Source organism: Rhipicephalus microplus, chromosome 2 (genome assembly GCF_043290135.1).
Source record: "Rhipicephalus microplus isolate Deutch F79 chromosome 2, USDA_Rmic, whole genome shotgun sequence".
Lineage (NCBI taxonomy): Eukaryota > Metazoa > Arthropoda > Arachnida > Ixodida > Ixodidae > Rhipicephalus > Rhipicephalus microplus.
In genome coordinates, this window is record NC_134701.1 from 158,668,194 (window position 1) to 158,688,966 (window position 20,773).

Sequence of the window (20,773 nt, forward strand, 5' to 3'; positions counted from 1 at the left end):
TGAAGCGGCAAGCCAGCATCAGTATTGTCTTTTTCCTCTTTCATTCATATTTGTCTTAGCACCTTTTTCTGTTAAGATAAGTAAGTACCCTCTATCGCAAACGTGCATCTTCTTTATAATAGGTTATAATGGCGAGATTATATAGACACCACAGATTCCTACGTTGGTTCCTGGCTGAAACAATAAGAACACACTTTCGTGATGTGCATGCTCTTTTCATGACCTGACATCTATTTACCACTCGCATACATGTGCAGCTGCAGCTGTGGAGCTATTTCGATTTACGCCACACTAGGCCTGTGTGGGCAGCAAATATCTTGCACAGGCAAACATTCTTTCATTCGTGGAAAGTTGTTCGCAACTCAGGCAACCGCTACATGTCTGTGGGTGTCCTCGTAGTACTCGAAAATATTTAACTACTGACTTCAGCCAGTAGTCACTCCTGGAGAATCAATGACTCACTAACTGCCAAGGTTGATAATTTCTAGTGAAAAGTAAAGTGAGGGAAAATTTTTACATACCTATGATCGATTCAATAGATTGGGGAGGCGAAAAAGCGTGTTCCCTTTGGTAATGGGCACCTGCGAATAACGTAGTAAGCTAACCTTGCAATCAAAGTATATGCGTCTAATATTTAAAAACAGTATGGCTAGTAAGCTTACCAGACATCATATTCTACCAAATATTGTTTTCATTGGGCTTTGTACCGGATTGCTATCTTTCATACCACTGGCCACCAACGGATGATGCTTCATTGCATTAAGATAAATAATAAAACCCTTCAACGCAATCAAGAAAAAATATATCCTGGCAGCGGTGGGATTCGAACCCACGCCCCCGAAGAGACTGGGGCCTAAAACCAGCGCCTTAGACCACTCGGCCACGCTACCTTTTTTTTTTGCTTTATTGCCTGTTTACAGGCGCATACATCAAACCACAAGCAGAACAAAAACAAGCAGCAACAGTCCGACAGAAACTTAAAATTCCCTAAGTGCTGCCAAGGGCTCCACCTTCGACAACCACTCAGGTACAATCTCCTGAGTTTTCTGCAGTTCAACATACTTGGCCATACATTCACGGAAATACATTCGTGCAGGCCGTGCATCCTGATCGCGATAGAAACCCGCCATACGGGCCCGCCATAAACAGTGAAGTCCACATAGCATAATCAAATCAAAAGGCATTCCCTCTTCGTCCACTATTGGCAGAAATCTTATACCATATGAATTTAAAGGTAATTCTTTTTGTAACGTCCTTTGAAGTACATCCCAAAAATATACTCCTTCCCAACAATGTAAGAAAACATGGTCAATATTTTCCGGTTTTTTACAGATAAGGCAATTTGTCCCCCAAGGTAAGTAAAAACCACGGTCTGCTTGAAATGTCCTGACTGATAGTGTACCTGTGTGCAGCTTGAAAAAGAAAGACTTCGCGCCAGGAGCCACTTGCATTCTCTTCACTCTTTTAAGCACATCTTTCCCTTCACCTCCAGCGTACATGGCACGGTACAGCGGTTCAGGTAAAACAACATCGCATACATCTTTGTACAACTTCTTTCGAGTCACTGAAAACAAATATTCGTTGGAAAATCTAACAGATAAAAACCGTACACTTAGAATAACCTCTTTAAGATACCCGCGCACAGCACCGGTCATGTCATGCGTGCTAACCACATATCCAGGTAAAGCCCGCGTCAGTCTCATTTGGCACACTGTACGTAAGAAAGGGTCCCTTGTGTAGCGAAAAAAAAGAACCTATTTACTACTTGGCGTATGAAAAGATGTGTTAAACCAAGCCCTCCGTGTTTCACTTTTCGAAACAGATTAGTTCGACTGCATCTCTCCCAGTTCGAAGCCCACACGAACACTGCGAAGATACGATGGAACTTCTGTATGTTTGCCCTTGAACAATGCAATACTTGCATCACATACCAAAGTTTTGAGGCAAAGAAAAGATTACAGACAGTCGCCCTAGCAAACACTGACAGATGATTACCGTTGCATCTATTAGCTTTCGTCCGGATTTCTTTCGCTTGTTCTTGCCAGTAGTTCTCATTATCTTTATAAAATTCCAGTGGCACCCCTAAGTACTTGACAGGTGTGGTCACCCATTTAACATTGGCAAAATAGTCTGGTTTTGATGACCACTCTCCATGCCAGAAACCCAGACACTTTCCCCAGTTTACTAGACTGCCAGTTGCCTTGCCGAACCTTTTAATCACACTGATGGTAGTGGTAACACTATCTTGATCGATACAACAAACAGCCACATCGTCGGCATATGCCAAAATTTTAGTTTCAGATTCTTGTAATCTATAGCCACGAATGCAACTGTTTTGAGCTATTGCTAAGCACAACGATTCTATATATAAACTGAAAAGTAGGGGGCTCAGCGGGCAGCCCTGACGAACAGAACGCTTTATGTTAATTGTATCTCCTAGCGTCTTATTGATTACCAGTCGGGTTGTGCAGTTCCGGTATGCCATAGATACTCCATCTCTGATTACAAAACCAACGTTGACATGGTCAAGAATGGCAAGCAGAAGGTTGTGGGAAACACAATCAAAAGCTTTCTCGAGATCAATCTGTAGAATGGCTACCCCTACTTGATTGGCATCGCTACACTCGAGCACACAGCGCATCTTGTGTATATTAGTCACAATGGAGCGTCCCATAATCCCACATGTTTGGTGAGGCCCTACTAATTCTTTGATTACCCCTTGAAGTCGCCGTGCTAGTACTTTCATTAAAATTTTGTAATCACAATTAGTTAGTGATATCGGTCTATACGAAGAAACTAATTTTAACTTCTCCGAGTGTTCTGTCTTAGGTATCAACACTGTATGTGCTTCACTAAAGGACCTAGGGAGGACATTAAGTTTATAAGCTTGATTGAAGACATCTGCAAGTACTTGGGATAATTCATTTTTGAACTCCTTATAAAACGAAGCACTAAGCCCGTCCGGCCCTGGAGCCAGGATTCATTTTATCTATAGCCCTTTCTACTTCCGTCAGCGTTATAGATAGCTCTAAAGCTGATTTGGTGTTATCTGACAACTTCGGCATTCTGCTGAGGAACTCCTGCTTAAATTCCTCTGAATCAATGGGCGTGGCAGCGAAGAGTCCTTCGTAGTGTTTGCCAAACGCTCGTCCTATGCTCTCATTGTCCGAAACTTCGATACCGTTGACTTCAATGGCATCTATGTGATTTCGTCTGGCATGACTCTTCTCTAATCCAAGCGCTCGCTTCGTCGGGCGATCATCCACAGTCATTGATGCTGCTCTGGCTCGCACTAGCGCTCCGCGATAGCGTTCCTCCTCATATACCTCTATCCTCTGTTTACTACTCCGCAAATCGTCACCATATACTCCAGGTTTTTCACATTCAAGAGCTGTTAGTCTCTCAAGTGTTCGTCTAAGCTCTTTCTCATTCTTCTTAGATTCAAAAGATAAAACGCTAGATCTCTCTATTGCTTTTATTTTGATTCGCTGCTTGAATAGCTCCCATTCTTCTCCTATTTTGTCCCTACACTCTTTGTTAATATTACTTATTTCTTTAATAACTGATGCGCTAAACGACTCATCCTTTAAGAGGTTAGAGTTCATTTTCCACTGTTCCCAAGAAAAGGCGTTCCTTTCTTTTTTTGACCCGATATTGCATTTTACAAGACAGTGATCGGAAAAGGAAACAGGGACAACATTATAACTGCTACACTGGGTTATCGCATCTGCCGTAAGGTAAAGTCGATCCAATCAGGCATTACTTGTGCCTTGAAAGTGGGTATACTTCACATCTCGGGAGCTATGCAAACACTCCGCAACATCTACTAATTCGTGTTCAATAATCACCTGTGCCAGGACATCACTGCTTCTATCTTTAACGTTGCGCCTGCTTGATCTATCACTTTCATTCAAGACACAGTTGAAATCACCCACCAATAAGAGTTTCCTACCAGTACACATATGTTGTCGTAAATTGGAAAAAAAAAACCGATCTTTCCTGGCCAATAGTTGGAGCATAAACACATATAATGCGCCATTCAGTGTCACAATAAACAATATCACACCATACTACTCGGCCTGAAGAGCAAGAAAAGAATTTTTCTATGACTAATCCTGGCAGTTTTCTAACAAAAAGAACACATCCCCCTGATGTGCCTATGGCCTGGCTCACAGTGGCAAAATACCGTGATGTAAACTTAAGCACCATGCTCCCAGTCTCCTCCTCGCCTTCAACTTTCGTCTCCTGCACTGCAAGCACATCCAGATTTTCTTCCAATAACAACCGGTAGACTTGGCTTTGCTTCTTCTTTGAAGCCAAGCCTCTAACATTCAGCGTGGCGAAGCTAAATGATACTTGAGGCGCCATTACAACCATGTGGAGGAGTGAGGCCCGGAGCATGGCGCTTACCTCGCACGTCTAGCGCTACGCTAGACGCCTCCAGGCCCGTCCGACCGCCCGGTTTCACTGCACAGTAGAAGAGAATTGTTTACAGCTTTTTTGTCCGTGGTGCCACCAGCTCTTGCTCTCATGCTGGTGCGTCTGCCAGTCGGCGTCTTTGCCGGTGGCTCTTCCACGCTACTTGCACTGTTCTTGTCTGCCGTCTTCACAGGGTCTTCCACTCGGCCACGCTACCGTCACGTCGCGCTGCACGGCTGCTTCTAATGGGACTCCGTGGCGCTTCGCGGAAAATGTATACAATGCCTACGAAAACAGACGCTCTGTTGGTTTCCTGATTAGGCGTCGTTGGACACGTGTTTGATATGAACATTAAAGCGAAAAGCAGTTGACAGCTTCCCAATCTCGTAATTATATGTGCATGCAATCACAAAGCATGATGCTTACGAGGTTTTCATTGACGTTACGTCATATCTCGTAGCATGACACAGGGAAGGAGATAGAAACAGAAGAAAAAAATGGTGAAGAGACGGGTCTCTTATGATGGCAACAATATGACTCTTCTCGATAACATTTTGTTTGATAGGGACAGAAAAACAAGTTTAATAAAATTAGGCTTCTCGGTTAATGTGGGTGAAACCACTTGCCCACTGCCGTCGGCAAGTAATCTTTTCGTCATTCAGATCTTATTATTAGTTTATATTAATCATTTGAAATATATGAGTACCAATTGATTTATAAAATGTACAGTAAAAGAATTTGACGGCAACCTATGAATTTCATGTTTGTTTGTGACTGAGTGAGTGAGTTTGTGTGTGTGTGTGTGTGTGTGTGTGTGTGTGTGTGTGTGTGTGTGTGTGTGTGTGTGTGTGTGTGTGTGTGTGTGTGTGTGTGTGTGTGTGTGTGTGTGTGTGTGTGTGTGTGTGTGTGTGTGTGTGTGTGTGTGTGTGTGTGTGTGTGTGTGTGTGTGTGTGTGTGTGTGTGTGTGTGTGTGTGTGTGTGTGTGTGTGTGTGTGTGTGTGTGTGTGTGTGTGTGTGTGTGTGTGTGTGTGTGTGTGTGTGTGTGTGTGTGTGTGTGTGTGTGTGTGTGTGTGTGTGTGTGTGTGTGTGTGTGTGTGTGTGTGTGTGTGTGTGTGTGTGTGTGTGTGTGTGTGTGTGTGTGTGTGTGTGTGTGTGTGTGTGTGTGTGTGTGTGTGTGTGTGTGTGTGTGTGTGTGTGTGTGTGTGTGTGTGTGTGTGTGTGTGTGTGTGTGTGTGTGTGTGTGTGTGTGTGTGTGTGTGTGTGTGTGTGTGTGTGTGTGTGTGTGTGTGTGTGTGTGTGTGTGTGTGTGTGTGTGTGTGTGTGTGTGTGTGTGTGTGTGTGTGTGTGTGTGTGTGTGTGTGTGTGTGTGTGTGTGTGTGTGTGTGTGTGTGTGTGTGTGTGTGTGTGTGTGTGTGTGTGTGTGTGTGTGTGTGTGAATTACCAAATAAGGCACTCTTTACAAAGGTACACCTAGCAACTAAAACCAGGGACCCTAGGCTTAAAGTTTTTCAGCCTGTAATATCTTACGTCACTTGCATGACCATAATTTTGTTATTAAAGTGAAACAGCCATGCTTTCATACGTTATGAACATTCACAATAGCTCTAGAACTCTCCCTCGTAAGTTTTCATGGCTGGGTGTGTATTAAAAATACAGGCGTGATCAAAAGCTCCCGGAGCTGTGTCCCATCTAATACTGTGCAAGGGCGACCTGGGAAGGTTTAAACAAATTTTGAAGTTTTTGTGTTATTTTGGAATGTAGCTTTCGTGTGTGACTGGAAAGAGGGAACGATGTGGCCAGGAGCAGCCCAGTATGAAGGATCAGAAGAGTGAAGATGATGTTTAAAAGTACTGTTCACAGCTCCTCAAAAAAAGGGCTACGAAAACTACCCACCAAGCTCCTTCCCTTCCCCTCTTTCAATATTCTCATTCCTCTTTTTTCATATTATAATTTTTCTGCCTGGTGGCCTAGTGCATGACAAGCTTTTAATTACATATATTTAAGACGTCAGGGAAACAGCGCCTCCGTATCGTTCGTAAAGCTGATAAGGCACAATGGCGAGATTACGCACACTGTAGTTCTTGCGTTGGATCTTTCTCAAGACGTTCAAACGTGCACGCGCGTGTGTTCGACCCCGGCCGTGGTGGTCGCCTTTCAATGTAGCAGAAATGTATAGGCTCGTGTAGTGTCTTATGGTGTTCTAGTACACTGTGACGGTGCAATATTAGTGCCCTTTAAAGAACACCAGAAGGTCGAAATTTGCAGAGCCCTAAACAACGACGTCCCCTAATAATCGCGGCGCCGTTTTGTGAATTCAAACCCCGAATATTATATGATTGCACTCACGTAATGTGCATTCACCTTCATTTCGTCTGCACACCATGATAGTTTACAACTCGCAGCTGCAGCTCTACAGCTGCGTAGGCAAACTCGCGTCACTTCCACATCGTAAAACACCTGCACGCCTGCTTGCGCACGATATTTTGTGCGTGCGACGAATGTCGTGCATGCACGGGTGACGGTATGGTTATTCCTTGAGTTCTGCCAAACAAAAGAGGCAAAAGCTATACATGTCTGACAGTGTTGCTGTGGTCCCCGAAAACATGGGCAGTCAATATTGAGACCATGTACTCATTTCTGGAAAAGCCGCGATGCAATAGTTGAGAAGATTGACAACTCCGAGCAAAAAAAAAAAAAGTAGCACGCTTAGGCAAAATAGTTACATCTTTACATCACATCTACGCACAATAGCAATTTTTTCCTTTTTTGATGTAGCGCGAAATCAGCGACAACGTAATGGCATGATAATTTGACGTAATTTTTAATCTAAAAGATAATTCCTCTTTTTTGTTCATTTTTCCAGTAAGTTGCTCTCTTTGTGCACAAAACTCAACCAGCTTAGGCTTGCTTGCGCAGCGCTAAATTTATTATAAAAAGGCAAGTTTGTAGCTAAGAATGTTGCTCTAGCAGCGGTGGGACTCGAACCCATGCCTCCGACGAGACTGGTGCCTAAAAGCAGCGCCTTAAACCACTCGGCCACGCTACCGACACAAAGTGACACTCAGCCGACCTTGTGCGTCGCGTAGTGCTGCGCTGTAGATTTACACTGTCAATGTAAACAGGCGCACTGTTTCTCATTATATATTCGTTCCACACGTTGCCGTATAGAATGCTATATATACATCCAAGCGCAAAGCATTTCTCAGCTTCATATTTGTGTAATGCAACGTGGAATCAAAAGGCACTTTAAAGATTCCGACAGGCGTTGCTAGAGGCATTGGCCCTATGGTGATAACATGATTTCTTTTAACCTGAAGAACTCAGAACAAGAAGAAAAGATAACAATAGAAGAGGATGAGAGGGTTCCTCATGATGTGAACCGATCGCGCTGGCTTTCAGTGCGATTGCGTCACCAAATATACACAGAGCGACGTCACACTAAGCAATCCCGGTACTTATTGTTGTCAGTACACTCTAGTGCAGCAGTTTCCTTCAGGGTCAATTTTTGTGCATTTACATTAAATTTTGTAACTGAACAAGAACCTATCTATATACATCAAATTCTCATCTCTTCTAGTCAACTTTCAGATGCATATATCCTTGCTATTTTAGTGATATACAAATTGTGCGATAAATTTGTGTGTGCCTTTGTGGCTGAAGAAAGCCCTTCGAATGTGAAAACACCCCGCAAATGAAATGCTACATGCATCAGAGAGTGCCTCTGTCAGACATTCTTGCTAAAGAAACAGGCTGTATTCAGGCAAAAAACGGGGAAAGAAGACGCGATCACGCGAGTGTACTTTGTATGCCATGCCACCGCAATACCACAGAGTCGCTTTGGTGTAAGAGTGAAATAAGCTTTGACAGCTCTTGTAGTGTTGTCGATAGAGTGCTAGAACGATTACGCCTTTTTTTAACCACCAGACCTTTCACCTTAAAGCCAAATTGACAAAGTGTTTGTCATAACAGCACCGCGGTATTACGTTATCATTTGGATCAGTTTGCTGAAAAACATATAGTGATAATGGCGTAGAATGGAGTTAAATGAATTCTGCCTCGAGCGGTGGACAACAGGCAAAGTCATTCTATATCACACTTTTCGTGCTTAACAAAACTTACATGAACCTTGCCGCAGAATGTTAAAGTAGCGGACACACTCCCTGTCTGTTTAATAATATGTTCTGGTCGTGCCCAAACCAAGGGCCTTCGGATGTAAACAGTTAGAAAGACTGGAGTTGGTGCATATCGAACAATAGGCTTCAAGGAAGACTCCCTTCCGTCCAGAGTGCTTCTGGAATCATGTAAGCCTTTAACCCACCGGTGCCTACGCGGGCGGAGCTACCGACTTCACCTGGAGTTTCGCCCTTGGGATAATTTGGGCTCATGTCGGGTCAACGCCAGTGTTGATTACAGTTTTGGCTATATATTTACTGTTACCACAATGTGAAAAGCTTATGTTCGGTATATGCTCCTGTGACTAAGCAAGATATAGTCAAGAGTTGCTCGAACACGGCGTAAACCACAAACGTAAATTTCCATCGGACATAATAACTTGAGATTATCCTAATAACCTCATTCCTACTACAAAAGGCACACACGCTGCTGCACCCTTAAGGCCACGCAGTGGGTGCCTAGCAAATTCGGAAAGATTACACCAAGTGTTTGAAGTACGCACAAGGCAAAGAACATCGCTATCGCGTTCAACTCCTGAAGTAGAAACTTAAGGGTCTACCAATTTTCCATATGCGCATCACCGCACAGTAACATGCACTTCAGATTGGTAGAAGTGACATCTGTTTTCTAAGGTGAGTATTGACGCTACGTCGTATAATATGTTACCTTTGGGCCTCACTAAATTCGACGTGCTTGGTAAGCCAATGATCAATCTCATAGCCTGAGGAGTCGACAGCAGGAGGGTCCTATGAATCTCTCTGAGCTCCAAATTGTTCCTTTTTCAAATATTTGCAGCAAAATGGAGAGCGGGTATAGTTGGGCTCGTGCTGTTCAGATCTTCTTTGTGATTCGTCTCTGCGCTGTTCTGCTACGAATTCCTCAAATAGGCACATTTCTCAAATACTTCTCCCCCTTCCGATAAAGTTCCCCGCTACACACGTGCCCTCGACGTACGCATGGCCATTCAAAATGCACAAAGAAGTCGGTCCAACTCACAAACTTTACTCAAAAAGTAAAAATACTGCACATTTCTCTAGGAAGAGAGAGAGAATTGATTGAGAGAAAATGAGGAACGTCAATCAGGATTGTAGCATTCGGTTCGCCACCCTGCTCAAAGAGGAGGGGGATTGGGGAAGAAAGATGGGGAGAAAAGGCCACTACTTGTTCATTTCTCCGCGTGACACCGACTACCAAAATGGGTATATGAACGACTTTTTCAGGGGCGATGCTCCTTATGGCGTGGTTTGTGCGTCCCCCGTTTGTCGTGCGTAACCGCTGGTGGTGCATACTTGAGAGAGCTGGTATTTGCCATAGGGGATACATGGGTGGTATGTGCCACCGGCGAAGGAGAGAGGCGATCGCGCGACTACGATCGCGATGAAAATGTGCGAGATGGCGGTACTTAAAGTGTTTACCAGATGGACGGATGCATGGACGACAGACAGGCAAGCAGACGGAGGGACGAATGGGCGCACGGACGGGCGCATGGACGGACGGATGGACAACTGAAAGCATAGATACGCAGACGGACGGATGAATGCACGGATGGACGCAAGAACAGACGGACTGATGCAGGATGAACGCACTAACGAATGGAACCAAGAACGAACAGACAGATGGAAGTACAGACGGACTGACGGACGCTTCGCCTCACTCATCATCATTCACTCCATGGATATGTTGCGATGTTTTACATACATTTCCCGAGATTTTTTTTGCCAGCTGAAAAGAGTACTCATCTCGCACGTTGCTGAAAAAAGCTCAGCCTGAAGTTTCTAACCCTGCCTGTTATTTCTCATTTACACTTTTGCAAATAATCAGTGAGCCCAAGAGATGCATTATTTGAGCTGAAATAACCGTGAATCGGAGGGGGAGCAAAGCGAATGGGCGCACAAAAATAAACTAGCTACTTTTATAACAACTTGAGGTTTGTTTGCGCAAGGTTTATTCCAGCATTATACTACCGATTAGAATAAATTTAGCCCCACTGATAATGGTTGGTAAGGTGTGTGTCCAGGCGAATAACTACCACTCTCTCAACGAGTTCATGTTGGCGGCGCTTCGGTTTTCCTTTAACTTTAATAACGCTGTCCGCTTTTTTTTATTTGTACTCGATAACAATTTCTAATCCTTCCTTGATATATTCTTCTTTCATCTGAGAATTCAAGAACATCAGCTTTTGAATGACAAGTATTTTTACTATTTCCACTACTATTAAGTGTCGTGGGTCCTCACTAAAAGCACAAATATTATTTTTGTAGACAAAACTCAGGCCCGAAAAAAAATACGGCTCTTGAAAGAGTCTGTACACAGTTAGGCCAGCAAAAGCAACACAGAAGGTATGATGATGATGATGATGATGATGATGAGGATGATTATGATGATGATGTGCCTTAAGCTTTGTTGGCACTCGCCCACAATGTGGGATCGGCAAGAACCGGGCGGCAGGATCATCAAGCGTGTTAGTTATAAGTCAGGTATTCACACTCAGGTAGTCTCGTAGCCGTAAATAATAATAACAATAGACTAACAAGGTAATCATTTTCTTGCCATTATGAACGCACACACGACAGAGTAAACCTCCCTGTGGCTATAACCTAATGTAATCCCTCAGAAGGATAAAATTACTTCCACGTTTATTTTTAAACCTAGCTTCTCAATCGGTTCGACCAGGTATCTTTTCCATTGATGAGAATATCGTTGACAGGATAAAAAGAAATGATCTATTGATTCTGACTCCTTGCAAAAGAGACATAACGGAGATGCTGGGAGTCCAGCTTTATATATGTCAGTACACGACATGGCAGAGAATGAAGAAGACACCCTCGGACGCACGGGTCACGCGAGCACGGTTCACGCGGAGGCCTTCATCGCGATCTCCAGGCCTAATTCTTGGTCGTAGCCAGTCTACAGACGCAGATGTGCAGAGATGAATTCGCTGATCGGCAAGCAAGGCGACGTCGAGTTCAACCTGCGCGACAGGCAGGTGAGCGTGATCATCCTCCTGCTTGTGGCCATCGTAGCCGGCGTGTGTCGCGCGCTGCGACGCTTCTTCAACATACCAGTCGTTGCCGTGGTTGCGGCGCTGGGCTTCGGCGCAGGCCGCTTCGTCAGCGGCTACGACGTGAAAGAGAAAGTCCTTCCGGTTACTGACCAGCAAATCCGCGAGCTGCTGTTCCTCTACCTGCCCGTGCTCACGTTTACCGGCTCGATCAACCTGCGCAGCCACCTGTTCAGGCAGTGCTTCTGGCAGTGCGTGCTGCTTGGTTTCGGTGGTCTGCTCTTGAGCACCATGCTCTTCATGCTGTACATGTCGGGTATGCGCGACGCCGAAAAACAGCACCTGGCCGATACGGTGCTCATCAGCTTGCTCACGTGCTGTCCAGAGCTTATGTTCGTGTCCGACATGAACGCGCTGTCGTTGGCCCACTCGCACATACTCGAGACCATCATCATGGGAGAGCCGCTCATTGGAGCCACCGTTCTCTGGATGGCCTACCGGTTCAGCACGCTGCCGGAGAAGTTGACTATTTACGCTTTCTTGAGGACAGTCACGTCTACGCTGTTCATCGGGCCGTTGGTGGGCAAGGCGCTGGGACACGCACTCGCGATGGTTATGATAGCGTTGGCACAGGACCTTCCCGTCTCCTTCATGGTGAGTGCTATCAGTGTTATAGCAACGTGGGCCTTCGCCGAGCAGTTTATGCACGGTGCTGGCATCAGCACCATTCTCTCGATGGGTCTCGCCGCTAGCTCCCATGCAGATGCCACTGTGTACAATCCGATATCGATCAGAAAGTTCTGGATGCTCATCAGGTACGGCTACGAAATTGTCATCATCTTCCTGTCTGCTTTTCGGATAGGCCGAGACTCGCGAGAGTTTCTGTCGTGGCACGAGATAATGAGCCCAGTCAACGCGTACGTTGCCAAAATCGGTGTCCGGTTTGTCACCATAATCGTGTTGTATCCGCTGTTGGCATCAGTGGGTTATAGCCTGAGTTGGCAGCAGTGCTTGATTGTGGCCTGGGCGAACTTCAAGGGCGCCATAATGATCGCCCTAGACTTGACCAGAGCTTTTCCGACCATCAACCTCAAGCACGCCCTCCAGGAACAATTTGTTCGCCTGGGCACGCTCTTCCTTGTGCAAGTCCTCAATACCACTACACTGCCAAAGCTAATGTCGATCCTCGGGCTGCTGGCACTGACGGACGTGGAAAGGGCCAACATGAACATGGTCATAATCGCGCTTCGAAACACAGCGAGTTCATCAACTAACTTTCAGAGACGAGACAAGAAGTTCTCGGGTGCCGACTGGAAGTGGGTTCAGATGCACACGTGTATCGAAAACCCTTATGAAGACGTCGACGAAGACGACCACGCAGAGCAGACAGACACATACTTGCCGGCACTCGCCTACAGGAATGCTGCTGCAAGGAAGGCCAGTTGTTCCATCCTTCGGCTTCAGAAGGTTTGTTGCAACAAGCAATACGAGGATGGCATGATTCACAGCAAAACTAAGAGCAAGATACTGGCCGCCCTACAGTATGCTAAGGAGAAGGAAGTCTCCCTGGATTACACCATGATGAAGCCTTTCGTGACCGTCCCCAGTTGGATCTATGGGCTTAAGGACTTGGTGCAACGATTCGCCGGTGACGAAGCCATCAAGAAGCGCCAATACAATACAAGACGTTCCACCCGCTCACGTACGGAAGATGACGAAGAGGACATAGAGCACGTTAGCCTCTTGTCAGCCATGCTCAAGGAAGGCTGGTACCATGCGCTAGTCGGATTCGTTGCTTTGGGCTTCGTCTTGCTGCTCAGTGGCCTGGCTTTGTTTATAATCAAAAAGCGCTCGGATCCCTCCCAGTACGAGCTACTCCTGTCGATCGCCACGTCAGTGCAAGCAGCTTACATTCTGCTCTACTCGATAGAGATGGTCATCCTGGTGTACACCCTTGGCATGCTGCGCATGGGTAAGAATCTTTGGAAGCAGCTTGATGTTATCATGTACTTCCTGGTCGTGATCGAGTTCCTTCTCATCAGCATGACCTCCGTGAGCGGCGGCACCAAGCCTGACGCCACTTACACCAGCGTCCTGCAGATAAGCTTCATCACAGTAATCTCGTGTCGGATCGTGAAGACGCTGCAGAAACGCAACGTGCTATTCCTGTGGATATGGGACATGCTGAACGGGCTGCTGAACCGCAAACTGTTCTACGCGTATGACCTTAGCTGGGCCTACATCACAGCTGAAGACGAGGCGATGAACAAGGTATCCCGTTTCATCGCCATACCCCAGTTGGCGGCTTCCATACGCGAGAATAGTGGCTTGAACAAGCTGCACACGCTCAAAAACGTTGTGGACATCCAGCAGCGCTACCCCAATATCGAAGTGGCAACCAAGACTCGCCAGGCAGCTCGAAAGATCCTTAACAAGGCGTTCGACGGCCTCAGGGAGCTACACAAAGGGGGTTTACTGGACGACAAGCAGTTCAGCCTGCTCTTCTCCAACCTGTCGTGGATGATCCAGCGCGCCGATGGCATGCCCGCCAGCGTGACCGTGGGCAACACAGCATTCAACACGATGCTCAGCGTGCCGTGGCTCTCGCGCGACGTCGTGCCGCAGCTGCTCAATTGCTTCTACCAATATCTGAAGGAAGGTGAGCTACTGGTGGAAAAGAACAACATGCACGACTGTGTCTTCATCATCTGCTCAGGTATCGTCCGGGTGAGCGGCTGCAACGAGGAGCCCTGGGCGAACCCCGTGCAGCTCGCCAACTCGGACTCTACGCGCTTCTACTTCTGCGAAGGAGCCTTCCAGGACTACCTCGTGGCGCCCGACAGTCTCGGCCTGTTGGGCTTCCTGACGTCGAGGCCGTCGGTGTGCCAGTGTGCGTGCGAGACGGACGTCGAAATGTGCTGCATCCCTATGGAGGAGATGACAACGCTGGTCGAGCAGCTCCCGGAGGCGCCAAACCTCGTCTACCGCATGTGGTTCAGCGTCGCCATTCGCATCGGGCTTGCCGTGCTCGTGAAGCAGAAGCGGTACCAGGTAGGTCTGTAGCTTTGATAGATTCAAAATTTCCAAATTCATAATAACGCCTTAGAACTAACAACAGCGTGCGCTGTTCTTCAGGCGCATTTTTCAGTACGAGAAATCACCTGGCGTTGAACGCAACAAGAGATAGACGTTGCCTGCACTGTTGTGTAACCGATTTTAAGAACAACGTAGGTATCGGAAGTGATGTACGCGCAATAAGTCAAAGTCGCGTTGCTAGTTGGGTGAGAACATTACCGTGTCAACTTGGCACGATTCAGTGTAGTGAAAAACAAACGTTTGCAATGCCGATCTCGCCTCCATGTTCTTCAATAAATTGTTCTTGCCTATCCGCTTTCCACACTTATGACCTACTTAAAGAGTGTACCACTGATAAGATGTTAGTTTCTAACTCTTGTACAGTCTATCATGAAGTTAACGGAATATCTGGAGGTTCTGAAAAGTGTTATTAGACTGTAAAAGCTAACAACTGTCAGCAAATAAGCTCAATTGTGTATTGTAGGAACGTATTACGTATCTGTGTTCAATGATTGCGGCAGCGCTCCACTGACGACCGTTTAGAGGGCCGTGCGACAATTTTGAGACAGCTTTATATAGCAAGAGAACGCGAGTAGCAATTAATTCCGAGACGAGTGCGAGAATAGTGGTACGAATTTCCGCCCGAGAACTCGTGTCCAATTGTCGTGAAGACATCATGTCATGATGTCAAAATAACGTCACAAGTTCTTACAATTTGTGACGTAATAAGGACGTCTTCACATTGCGTTGGCTTTTTGCATCACAACATTTTGACGCCGAAGACGACTTCACGTTTGTGAGCGCTCCAAGGCTAATAACGCATGTCGCACGTCGGCCTACTTAGGATCTCAAACATGCAGCTCACAGACATATCGATAACGCCCCTGCACCTTCATGACTGCCTTTTATTGGCATGCTTTAAATTTCCTAATAAGTAAGCTCATGAGCTACACAAATATGACTTGTTTCAAGTAGCTTCTGGAGGAACCCCATTCGACCGATATGCTTTGGAACATAACCGTACAACGGAAACTCTGTATTTCATAACTGGGGTTGAGATTTAAGGTGTTGTGGGCATCTATATCCACTTGTTTCTGATGTCGAACCCCTTCAAAAATAAACCATATATCGTATGTGAGAAATACTTTCGAATGGCAACGTTAGCTGACATTTTGTTCAAAATGTGAGCTTAACGGTACCTTCGAGAGCTTCATACAACTAACAATGTGTTACATTGCCTCCATAATCAGCATACCTTAAACCAGGTGGCGATAGTATGTGATCACGTCATCAGGTAACGTCACGTCATTCGATTTCATAGTGACTACATCATTAAGTCATGAGTCACTTTTTCAACGACGTATATGTTGACGTCATGAACAGATAGCGAGTACTTGTTGACGCTGCCATTCGTGTTGACGCCGCCAGTACAGATGGTGAGTTTTTGCGTTTCATGACGCATCGAAGGATTTTGACAGTTAAAAAACAAAACTGGTGGCACTGCGGACTCACGCATGTGCTTCTCCCGCTCGGCAGGAGTGGACGCACGACAAGCTGAAGCGCTTCCTGGAGAACGGCATCATGCCCAACTTGTACTACGCCATCGACTTCTCGCTCGACGAGGCCGTGCTGGACGTGATCCTGGTTCAGGGCGTTGTCCAGTGCTCCAAAACGCACGAGCTCTACACGGGGCCCTCGTACATCCCCAGCACGGTGCGCGAGATGACGCTACCGGGCATCCCTTCCGACAGGGCCCGGCCCATAATGCTCATCACCACCGTGATGCGCTACCACCTGCCGAGCGACCTGGACTGGTTCCACCAGCCGCTCACGCACTACGACTACAAGAAGCAGCGCACCCTCTCCATGGCGGTCGTCAGAACCGGCTGAACAATGTGGCTCGCTCGAAGGCACGACATATGTGCCGCCTTCTCGCCATCGGAACAACCACCACATGGCGATGCAGTAATCTTTGCAAGTAGCTACACAGACTGTTGTGCCATTTAACTTCAGTATAGTTATGTAGTTCTTGTTTTGCACACTAACCTTTTTTCGAAGATTGATTCTCTCTTCACCAAGTTACATTTACAATTTTTATATATTTATTTCGTTTATATAATTATTTCGCCGTAGTTTTCATAATCATCCACCTTGTGTAGAATTTGCTATCAAAACGTATTCGCCACGGAGACTTGCTGTTACAGCAGCATCTTACCGATTACGATTGGACTCGAAATGCTTGCTACTTATGAAGTGAAGGACGCTGAACTGAAGCACTTAGAGTTTTTTTAATTTGTTTCTGAATCGCTCATTTAGCGCTGTGTGCATCTTCTCAAAGTACGTTGACGACACTCAGGCCTGTTTCAGGGCTCGTGAAGGTGCCGTGGAACTTGGGAACGGTGTCGCTACAGAACACGCTGACAGTATGCAGTCATTGCACTAGACTGCTCTGGCTACAGTATACAGTCAGTGCAGTAGACTGCTCTGGCTCATTGCTTGAGGCGGATGCACTGAAGTTCGTGCTCTTCAGTGGTGGTTGCAAAGCCAGCTGTAGCGTACTTTGCCATCAGAAATTTGAAGTCGTAATACTGTGAATAATTGTACGAAAGACAACTTTTGCCACATATGACATTTCGATCTCCTGATCTGCCTTAGATCAGCACATGCGATCACTTGGCCGTTTCTTGTTCTTCATGTACTATATACAAGAGCTTCGATGCGGGTCTCTCGTGTAATGTGAACCGACGCAATGAGACATGGCAGCTTCATTACAGAGCTGTAACTCATTCCTCACGCTCATTGTGAGCCGCGACCAATGACGTTCATATAAAGCGCATGTGATCTCCACCGTGGTGTATCGCGCCCGTAAACTTGAGAAACCCGGCTGTGGCAGTTCATCGCTGAGCACACCCGCTTGCTTACAATTGATCTCCAAAAACAGTCCAGCGAATGATTATATTTATTTGTGCCTGGAAAGCTACATCGCTTTCGGGGTATAAGAGGATAAAGATCGCAGCGATCCGAGCAAGGCGCAAACTGTCTTATAACCGTAAGAGTTGTGCGCATCGCTTAACAATTGAAGCGTCTCGTGTCGCACGTGCTAAGGTGCCCTACTTATTTCTGCCACGCAGTATAGGCTGGTGGGCTGGTCTTCTAGAGTCGCAGGCACCTGTATCCTCATCTAGGCCTGGCTTTCCCATTCCCATTCGGGATCAGCGAAGTGTGTTAGATATGCCGCGACGACCTGGCACCCATACTGACACCAGTCTACGTGAATTTTAAGAGCGAGAGCGGTCTGTCCGACCTCGCACCTCTACCCAGATATATGCGACAAATGCAAAAACTGGGATTCTTGAACCACTTTCTAGAATCGCCTCCGCGAGTGCTTGTTGCACAGCTCTGCCCTTGCGACAAACTTGGGCTGTCCAGGCGCGGGCCGAGTAAGCCGCGAGGAGCCGAAAACTCCTAATAACGGCTGTAATCTAGATGAGACCTTTTGCACATACCACTAACATTCAGGACATTCCAGTAAAGTTGCTTTTGTGTATATACTAATGTGAATGCATCCCACAAGACTCGGCACGAGTAATCGAAAAACAAGATGTAGTACCGTCCACCATGAAAAAAGTGGACGGTACTACATGTGGTTATGAAAAACTGCATGCATATTACCTGCAGTGTGTCAAGAAAAGCCAGAACTTTCAACCACCAGTGTCCTTATGTATATACAAGCCACCATGATTCCGTAAGATATTGAAACATCTGTGCACACGGGAAGTGGAGGAGACTTTACCTACTGCCAATCCCCCCCGTTGGGTATGAGCCATACATATAGACCTTCAATATCATCATTCTCCCATACAGACCGCGAATCACTCAATATAACAGCCGAAATATTTACTGAAATTTTTTTAAGGGATAGCAACTTTGCGAAGAGCTCTGCTATACGAACATGGCAGTATACGTGCAGTCCACGATGCGATATGCACGTGACGAGGATACGGTCTCTCAAAAAATAACCACTGCCCTTCTACCCGCATGGATCCATCAGCTGCAATTACAGTGTCACTTCCGTATTGAAGTAAGTGGTCTTCTAACAAGCCTCTTAAATATCAACAAGGTGGGAGTTAGGCAGTAGAAGTTAATATATAACCCATTTCATTTTTCATACTGGTCAATTCTTTATCTGTTCAATTATTATCACTCATCTTAACCCTTGAGGATTCTAAATGATCCTGGAGAAACAAAACTTCAGGATCATATGTGCGTGAGACCAAGGCACCATAAAAAAATGCTCTCGATTCACTAATTGAAACAAACTGCGTTCGCTTTTGTGAGAATATGTACATTCTAAAGAGTGTTTTACTGTGACAATGTGGAATCTGGAGATTCGGGCTTCTTGCCATTAAATATTGTTCGCAGTAAATTTTGGTACCTTATCAAAACTTAGAACATCCTCTCACTCTAGAGAAACCAGACAATACATATTGCGTGCCACCCACAATTGAGAGCATGAAAACGTAGCCAAATCTTATAAAACCGACAAGCAAACATACAATAATTCATAAGCAGATTGTCTCCGCGTACCCTGGAGGGTTGTTGACCAAGTTTACATAACAGCCACAGTGCGTGTTGCCTACAGCGCGCGTGCCTTCTTCTTGCACAGTGTGGTTTTGCCAACTTGGCTTTGCATTGTAAAGTACCCCAGATGTTCAGTGCAACCACCTTGGGCAAATATTCATATTTATCATCGCCTATACTGAAAACAGATGCTAACATCAGCCGTCAAAGTAGAAATCATCATGGATCTCTTGAAGCCTGCTCACCAACCCCGAGTCCTAGGAGCAGCGTCAGCTTTTCCAACGGTCACGTGACCTGGCGAGCAACCACGCTTATAAACACGCCCTATGAGGAATTAAAAGGACTCATACTTCTGCAAAGGAAAGGCCGTTCTATCTTTCTCTGCAACCGGGGCGTCTGGCATTATATATTATTTCACACCTTTAGCATATACTACACGATCGTTGTATATATCTATTCATTGGCAAATAAAGCTAATTCTGTCTGATTGTTAACGTAACGCTTGAAATAATTGCGATGAATGTCTGAAAAAAAGACGATTTTTCAAGATTGTACACGAAATAGAAATTTAAAGTACCTTTACTCACATGATTTGTTTCGATTATTGCTATTTAAACTGACTCCCTATTCGTCGTAGAAGAAGGAGGAGGAGGAGGAGGGATAAAAATTGGGGGATAGCCGAGTGTTGAACGCGGTAGCGATATTTTATTCCTAGCGCATACTTTAGTACATGAATTTTTTTCCAACTTGCTATGCACCCACTCTATGCACCCACTACAAGGCCTTAAGAGTGAAGTAGCGTGTGTGCCTTTTATAGTGCATGACTGGCTTAAAACGCTGAAGTCATTGTGATAATCCCGTGTTCTAATGGCAATGCACGCTTGTACTACGCATAATTACGGCAATATTTCATGCTGCATTGCGAAGTATGCATACATAACGCGTGGTTTTAGGGGCGAAGCTCCTGTTTAGAAAAAGTTTATTCTTTCATAGGACGAAACAAACCTAAGAGACAAGCGTCTGTATAACAGGTACAATAACAAACAAAAGACAAAGCACAACATACACTACACATTTAAACTAAAGTGTCCAAGTCCGTAGCATGTCCATAGTCCGTTGTACTAATAACGGTACATATACTACGTAAATGCACTAATCACAATATGGACAATGTACATGATGATATATGTACAGAATTTACAAGACTTGGTGAAGATGTTAGAAAATATGTACAACAGGTATTAATATTCATAAAGGTTACATAACTTACAGCGTTCGAATGAAATGCATATATAGGAGAGCTAACACCCATATTGAACACACACAAACACATAAAAATAGTAAGCACATAGTGATTACATGCACCCATCAGACATTGACAGGTGACCTGGCTATAGGAACCAGGCCAGGTGGAAAACTAATTGAACGCGTCTGTCAACTACGGACAGAAAGCGGCACGACCATTGTCGCAGAAATTCTTCCTCCCCAAGGAAGAACAATTCCTCCGACAGAAACGATATGAGT

At 45.6% G+C, this 20,773-nt stretch overlaps 1 protein-coding gene and 1 non-coding gene across 2 annotated transcripts; one reads left to right on the forward strand and one right to left on the reverse strand.

The window, feature by feature from the left end:
* Positions 1-808: 808 nt before the first annotated feature.
* On the reverse strand, positions 809-890 carry TRNAL-UAG (transfer RNA leucine (anticodon UAG)). Its single transcript has one exon. It is a non-coding gene; the product is annotated as a tRNA-Leu (tRNA).
* Positions 891-5,790: 4,900 nt separating this feature from the next.
* LOC142796425 (sperm-specific sodium:proton exchanger-like) lies at positions 5,791-20,358 on the forward strand. The gene is made up of 2 exons (XM_075886960.1): positions 5,791-14,644; positions 16,205-20,358. The coding sequence occupies exons 1-2, from the start codon at positions 11,522-11,524 to the stop codon at positions 16,556-16,558; spliced, it is 3,477 nt and encodes a 1,158-aa protein (XP_075743075.1). The 5' UTR covers positions 5,791-11,521; the 3' UTR covers positions 16,559-20,358.
* Positions 20,359-20,773: the final 415 nt, after the last annotated feature.